Source organism: Nothobranchius furzeri, chromosome 14, assembly GCF_043380555.1.
Source record: "Nothobranchius furzeri strain GRZ-AD chromosome 14, NfurGRZ-RIMD1, whole genome shotgun sequence".
In the NCBI taxonomy this organism is placed as follows: Eukaryota; Metazoa; Chordata; class Actinopteri; order Cyprinodontiformes; family Nothobranchiidae; genus Nothobranchius; species Nothobranchius furzeri.
In genome coordinates, this window is record NC_091754.1 from 31,007,278 (window position 1) to 31,015,226 (window position 7,949).

Sequence of the window (7,949 nt, forward strand, 5' to 3'; positions counted from 1 at the left end):
CTCCAGATCTCATCACACACACACACACACACACACACACACACACACACACACACACACACACACACACACACACACACACACACACACACACACACACACACACACACAGGCTTGTCATCCTTAACAAGGGGGCGCACTGCTTTACTACCAGCTCACTGCTAACCAGCTGTCACACCCTCACACACAAACAGACAGACCCTCCAACAGGAAACAAAAGAGGGTCTCATCCAGATGTTTAAGTTTGATGGCATCAGATTATTTTAAAAATCAGGCACATGGAGGAAATGGCAAGATTTTTCTGTTATGCGAGGAACAAAGGCCGTCATCATGAGTCCAATCAACTGAACCAATAGGTGCTTACAGGTGAAACTCCAAAAATGAGAATATGGTGTAAAATTCTGTTTATTTCAGTAACTGATCTTAGATTGAAAAACCATCTAAAGGCTCACAAACCCTTTGCAGGTGCTCTGGATCAATTAGCTGATTAGAGTGTGACACTTGGAGTCTAGAATATTCAACCTTTTCGTAATATTCTAATTGTCTGATATTCTGAATGTGGGGTTTAAGCTGTAAGCCATAATTATCACAATTAAAACAAGTAAAGGGTTGAAACATCTGGATTTGCACGGAACGAGTCTATCTCATGTATTAGTTTCATCTTTTAAGGTTTTAAATTCCTGACATTACTAACATTTGCACCATATTCGTCATTGTCACTGTCGTCGTCTTCCTCCGCTTATCCGGGTCCGGGTCGCGGGGGCAGCATCCCAACTAGGGAGCTCCAGACCGTCCTCTCTTCGGCCACCTCCACCAGCTGGTCCGGCAGGACCCCAAGGCGTTCCCGGACCAAATTGGAGATGTAACCTCTCCAACGTGTCCTGGGCCTCCTGCCAGCAGGACATACCCGAAACACCTCCCTGGGGAGGTGTCCAGGAGGCATCCTGACCAGATGCCCAAACCACCTCAACTGACTCCTTTCAATCCGGAGGAGCAGCGGTTCTACTCCGAGTCCCTCCCGAATGTCCGAGCTCCTCACCCTATCTCTAAGGCTGAGCCCGGCCACCCTATGGAGGAAACTCATTTCGGCCGCTTGTATCCACGATCTCGTTCTTTCGGTCATTACCCAAAGCTCATGACCATAGGTGAGGATTGGGACGTAGATCGACCGGTAAATCGAGAGCCTGGCTTTCTGGCTCAGCTCCCTCTTCACCACGACAGATCGGCTCAGCGTCCGCATCACTGCAGACACCGAACCAATCCGCCTGTCGATCTCCCGATCCCTCCTACCCTCACTCGTGAACAAGACCTTGAGATACTTAAACTCCTCCACTTGAGGTAAGACCTCTCCCCCGACCCGGAGTTGACAAGCCCCCCTTTTCCGGTCGAGAAGCATGGTCTCATATTTGGAGGTGCTGATCCTCATCCCAGCCGCTTCACACTCGGCCGCGAACCTACCCAGCAAGAGCTGAAGGTCAAAGCTGGATGAAGCTAGGAGGACCACATCATCCGCACCATATTCAGTTTTTTAATTTCACCTGTACAAGCTAAGTGAAGACACAATGGAATTTCTCTGATGCAACTTTTATTGGCAAACTGAGACCATGCAGGTGAACTCTGGAGGCCCAGGGAGCAGAGCTTTAAAACAAGACCAGAGTCTAAAAGACTGCATTACACATGGGTTTAGGGTCCATTTGGCTGTCTAGCTCCAGTTCAGTTCCTCCACAATCTTCCTGTTATCAAGCAATCTCCATCCCATTAAAACTGAAGAGAAGGAAGCAAATGGATCTACAATGGATTGGTTAAATTATATAATTTCATGTGTGTGTGTGTGTGTGTGTGTGTGTGTGTGTGTGTGTGTGTGTGTGTGTGTGTGTGTGTGTGTGTGTGTGTGTGTGTGTGTGTGTGTGTGTGTGTGTGTGTGTGTGTGCGTGGGTGAGACAAATGTTGAGCATTTGTGGGCGTGTGTCCCTGCACCTCCAGACCATTCTGCAGCACGCTCTGTGCTGCCCTGGTTCTGGTCCAACAGAACAGAATGTGTGGAGGGAAGGAGGGAGGTAATGGGAGAAATCCCAAAACAAGAGTGGGTGGGTGGGTGGGGGTGGGGGGTTGCTTGGAGGCGGAGGGGGTGCTGTTTGTCACTGTGAATCAGCTCAGGGTGGTTCACATCATCTGGCCATTGAAGGCTACCCCTCCCCTGTTGTAAAACAAGCTCCTATGGGCCCGCCAGAACACTGGGGGCATTGTGTCCCACCCTTGCAGGAAATATACCACCCAAAGTGTTGCAACCCCCCCCCCCACCACCACCACCACCACCACCACCTTCCACCCACACCGTCCTCGATCCTTCACTCACTTCTTGCTGTCATGGTTGTGGCTGACGTTAGCTCAGAGCTGCTGGTGAAAGTGAAAAGCAGGAGACTGTGGGATTTGAAAGCAACAGGTACGACTAATGAGGCTGGGCTGAAGGCTGGAGGGAAACAGCAAAGCAGCAGCGAGTGGAGGAGGGAGGCGCAGGGAGGAAGACGGATTTGGAGGGCTGGTGTAAAGGGGGCGTTCCCCCATGGTTTCTGTAATATGGAAGGCTAATGGGAAGATTGATGGATTGAGACAGCAAAACAAAACAAGGGGTGGTGATAAAATGTAGAGTGGGGAATAAAGCAAGCAGGCTTAGGGCTGAATGGTGTCCTAAAGGCCCAATTCTGAGGATATGAGTGTGTGTGTCACAAGGCCAGGAGCAGGAGGAAGATTTACCGCCTTTTGGGGCAGGGAGTGGGTGTGACTCGTTCCCTAATTGCCAGGGAGGTCTCAGTTAGCTCCGGCTACAAGACAAGTGGAGGGTGGGAGAATAAAACAGGATACAAGAGGTTAGTGTAGGTCAGCACTGACCACCAAGGATGCCCCTTGCAAAAAACACATACCCCCCTGGTTCCAGTCCAGCCCTCCCCAAGTGCCCCTGACTCGATGCTATAAATAAATATCTTGTCCTGTTTTCTAAAAGCTGATAATTTACTGCCCACCCATTTCTCTCTGCCCATCTCTTCTCCTTTTCTCAGCACCGTTGCCAGGCGGTGAATGGAGCTTGTCTTTGAGTTTGGAGAGCCAGGCCTGTGTTTTCTGGAGGGGGTGCCCTAACGCTGTGAGCACTTTGGAGTGGAAGCACACAAACGCACATACACTCACATGCTGAATGCTACACATGCTCCTTTATCAGCCACCGCGATACAGCTCGCCCTCTTGGTTAGACATGGAGACATTCTTGTTGGTTGTTCAGCACCGGAGACGAGGCTTACTCTCTTCTCTCATTAGATATGAGGGTCTTCAAGGCGAATGACTTTTAACTGTGAGTCAGACTTGTTGGGATGTGACTCAAAATGCTGCACATTCCTGAAGCCAACATCATTTAAATGGTAACCCTAACCCTACAAATACACTTGCAGACATGGAGAAGCTGATCCAGATACAAGTGGTGAATGGCCGATCCTGCCATGCTCTCAACAACTAAAGCACAAAAAATCAGCGAAAAAGCAGAATCATAAAATAAGCTGGCAGCTTCTCCCTTCCTCTGCTTTGACGGGGTGAAACAAACCAGCTTAAACTAAAACCCTTTAACAGGGGCACCAGAGGGCTGATAAACCCATTAGATCCGTGTTGTTGGGATAGTTGGACCATGGCAGTCAGATGAAGAAGCGGTAACAGTGGCAGCTGCACCAGGAATGGAGGCTTTTGTCGGTGCTGGTGAACAGCATAGGGCGGCATGGACTGGAATGTCACTTTTGTTTTTATTGGAGACCAGTTTAAAGCTGGGCACACAGATTCAGTCATCAACAGAGGGATTGTGTTTGTGTCCAGCATTCAACACAGTTGCTCCGATTCCATAACTAATTTTCCACAGATCGCTGGGGGGTCAGAGCAATCCTGCAAAAAAATAAAAATGTCACAAAGTTACTTATTGCACCCATAGCGAAACATAAATATTATTATACACAATTTTTCTATTATTGTGTATAAATGTTAATGTTAATTTTAAATGTGTTTTTCTGTTGGTATCTAAGATTATCTGTTGATAGTGAAGACCCCCCCCAACACACACACACACACACACACACAAAATATAAGAAACACAGAAAAAATAACCATGAAGTAAGGCACATTATAAACTGTCAGCTGACCAGACTGTAGTAAGATGTGATGATGCACATTCACTCTCCTGTTTTCCACAGAGCATTAACAAATCAGCACCTGACTTCAATCTGGCAACACCTGCAGTGTGTGTGTGTGTGTGTGTGTGTGTGTGTGTGTGTGTGTGTGTGTGTGTGTGTGTGTGTGTGTGTGTGTGTGTGTGTGTGTGTGTGTGTGTGAGAGAGAGAGAGAGTTTAACAGGCAGGTGGTAATGAGACAGGCCTTGCTGTGCTGGCTCCTATAATGAGGAGACTGGCAGTAAGGGGCAGGGCCAGTGCCACTAATGGGCCCCTATAGCCTCTAATAAGCAGTAATTATAGTGTGTGTTTACCAAGTGACTCCAGCACAGTTGTGAATCGTTACCTTTACTCATAACTACTCCACACCCAACCCTCCCACCAACAAAATGCTAAGTAATCATGCTGAAGGTACGAGCTGTATGTGTGTTAGCCTGTTGCTAGGGCCAAATGAGAGTTTATGTGTTATTGCTCAATACAATAAAGTGTTTGTGATGACAAAATTGCTTTAGTTCAGTCATACTGATGAAATTTCCAGCAAGAATAGGCTGTCTGAGGTCAAAGGTCAGACATTCTCCTTCAGGATTTTCTGCAATATTCCTGGTTTCATTAATTACATCGAGTGGTGCCGGTCTTGTCCTGCTGTCATAAACCTGTGGGTCGGCACAACTGGGGTAACTGGCCCCATTGAACTGATAACTGAAATAAAGACACAAAGATTTTTTTAGATTAAATTAATGTTTTTATTGTGTGTTTAGATGGAGGTCACAAGCTTCATTATGGATAAAGCCAGAAACAAAATATACATTGATTTTACTGTCTACACGCAACAAAAATAAAAATTCAACACTTTTGTTTATGCTCCCATTTTTCACGAGCTGAACGGAAATAGCTGAATCTTTTTCTACAAACACAAATGACCCCGAAAACAGCCTTTTATTTGTTTTTGTTTCACAATTATTACTCCAACTCCACAATAATATATACTCCAGATTTACAGCTTTTATCAGAAAATTATTAATATCAGGACATTTTGGTTTTTTAAAACAAATTTTTTATTAACCTGAACATTTATAAAACCAAGTTTAAAAGAAAGAAAACAATCAACATCGTGATGGATTTCAGTGTTTTATGGAAGCTAAAAATGCTACAGAAAAACTAAAAATATAAAACCATCCAGTTAATAATGACTTCACAGAGTAAATAGATGAATTAATAATTAGTAGGGTATGTTATAAAAGAAAATTATTATTTTAAGAGCAAAACATGTAGAAGAAGGATTAAAAACATCATAAAGTCATGATTCTATTTTGTATCAAACAGAAAAATGTGGACTTGTTTCTGAGGACGTCTCCAAGCTCACCTCTCCACCAGCAGGACTTCACCTACAGAGTCACTCAGATCAGAACTTTTAACAAACAGACTCTTTGTTCACGGAGCTTCAGGAGAGAAAAGATCAGACTGATGGATCAACAGGACAGATGATCAGAGGAGCTGAGTTTTTACCTCCTTCATTAAGGCCAGGACAGAAGAACGGGTGGAGTTTATCAGAGAAGCAGCAGCCAGTAAAGGAGTAGATCAGAGCTGCAGCTCCTACATCATAAAAGGAGACCAGACCCTCCTCATAATCCACAAACACCCCCACCTTCTCAGGACCAGAATCAACATGGAGATCTTCTGGAGGATCAGCAAGAGCTCCGTACTGATTTCCATTTCTCAACCAAACAGTCCAGAAACCATTTAGAGGACTTGCTGTGATCTTTCCCTTCCTGTTGATGGACCTTCTGGCCACTCCTAAAGTCCACTTACTTTTTCCTTTAACCTGAACCTCAAAGTAAAATCTGCCTGAAGAGAAACTCTGTTTCCCTAAAACACACACACATGTAGAAAATCTCTCTGGGTTGTCTGGAAGATACATCCTCACATCACCACAGTGAACTTGTTTTCCATCAGCAGACAGGATGAGGTCAGGATGTGCCGTGGCAGGATCAAGAGTCACATCTACTGCAGACTTCTGGATCCTCTTCAGCTCAGCCTCCATCAGGTTCTTCATCTTCCTGAGTTTCTCCTCCAGCTGCTCCACAGCACTCACCACGGTCCCCTCATATGATGGAGGATGAACTCTGACCTCTGTCCAGTCCTTGGTGGGTGGAGCAGCTTTCAGGGAGCTGAAGCTCTGGAGGAGGTGGAGGTGGTCTTCAGAGCATGAGAGCTGCTTCACCTCAGAGCTCCTCTTCATCAGCTCAGAGATCTCCTGTTTCAGATCTTTGATGAAGCCTTCAGCCTGTTTCTCTGTAGTTTTCTGATTGTCTTCGATCTCCTTCATGAGCTCCTTCAGGCTTCTCTCAACAGACTCCTTCAGATCAGTGAAGACCTGAACACCTTCTGCTTTCTGTCTGTCTGCAGCATCTTTACTGATCTTCAGCGACTCTTTGATCTCCTGAATATTCAGTCGTCTGTTCTGGATCATCTGCTGAACTTCAGCCTCTGTCTTCTCCAGCTCTGCCTTCTTTCCTTTATATTCTTCTCTCAGAGGAACAAACTCATGAGTCTGGTGGTCTAAAACAGGACAGAGTGAGCAGACACACGTCTGGTCGGTTCTACAGAACAGCTCCAGAGGTTTATCGTGCTTCTGACACATCCTGTCCTCCAGGTTCTCCACAGGATCCACCAGCTGATGTCTTTTCAGACGTGAAGCTGTCAGGTGAGGCTCCAGGTGAGTCTCACAGTAGGAGAGCAGACACACCAGGCAGGACTTCAGGGCCTTCAGTCTGGTTCCAGTGCAGACGTCACAGGGAACTTCTCCTGGTTTGGCAGCTTGTTGCTCTGAGCTGCTGCTGGTTTTCTGTTCAGCTTCGTGTCTGAACTGATCAACCATCTCTCTGATGAAGGTGTTGACTTCCAGTTCAGGTCTGGTCTTGAACACCTTTTTACAGACGGGACACTGGCAGCTCCTGTCCCCATCCCAGTGTGTGGTGATGCAGGTCTTACAGAAGTTGTGTCCACATGGTGTGCTGACTGGATCAGTGAACACATCCAGACAGATGGAGCACAGAAACTGATCCTCAGATCTCCGGCTGCTGCCAGCAGACATGTCTGAACTCTGAGAACAAGAGTCAGAGAGGAACAACTACAGATTAAAGCAGATGGAATCAGTACAGTTTAATATTACTGTTATTAAAATGTTTTGGTTTCATTTCACTTCAGATGAGTTTATCTGAGGAGTTTCAGCAGGAAGAGAAAAGACTCAAACTTCCTGTTTGTTTGATTGAATCTGAGTTTAGTTTTCCTGCTGATTGTTGAAACACAGTAAATATGATCAGTTTTACTCACCGATATCTGAGTCAGTTGTTGGAGAAGAAAAGATCAACTCAGTTTAATTCTCCTTCAGACAGAAACACACAAGTTGGTCTCGACTGCAGCTCTGGATCAGTTTCAGTTTCACTTCTGGAAAGTGACGTGGAAACCAGTTTATCTGCTGCTGCACCTCTGACTGGAGTTTGTTTGACCTCTGATGAAAATGAAAGAAAGTAAAAGAAGAATCATAGATTGTTGCGTTTTTACTTTATTTAGGCCTAAGTAGCATTATTCATGCCATTGCCACCCAATGTAGGAAACGTTTGCTGTAGCTCCTCCTCCACCACCTTCCCCTTTTTCACAGGGTGACTGTGGCTGATTGATCTTTTTATGTCTCGTGTTCCTTAAACTGTGGCCTTAGCTTATGCAGCATGTTAAATTACCTGGATAAAC

At 45.7% G+C, this 7,949-nt stretch overlaps 1 protein-coding gene across 1 annotated transcript; it reads right to left on the reverse strand.

Moving 5' to 3' along the window:
* Window positions 1–4,918: 4,918 nt before the first annotated feature.
* On the reverse strand, window positions 4,919–7,672 carry LOC129152294 (E3 ubiquitin-protein ligase TRIM39). The gene is made up of 2 exons (XM_054746678.2): window positions 7,533–7,672; window positions 4,919–7,302 (listed from the first exon to the last, which is right to left on the reverse strand). Exon 2 carries the CDS (start codon window positions 7,291–7,293, stop codon window positions 5,656–5,658), a length of 1,638 nt encoding a protein of 545 aa, XP_054602653.1. The 5' UTR covers window positions 7,294–7,302; window positions 7,533–7,672; the 3' UTR covers window positions 4,919–5,655.
* Window positions 7,673–7,949: the final 277 nt, after the last annotated feature.

What these genes read in the sequence shown, in the direction of transcription:
- LOC129152294 (XM_054746678.2), bottom strand. Translation starts at nt 7,293, where the DNA reads ATGTCTGCTGGCAGCAGCCGGAGATCTGAGGATCAGTTTCTGTGCTCC.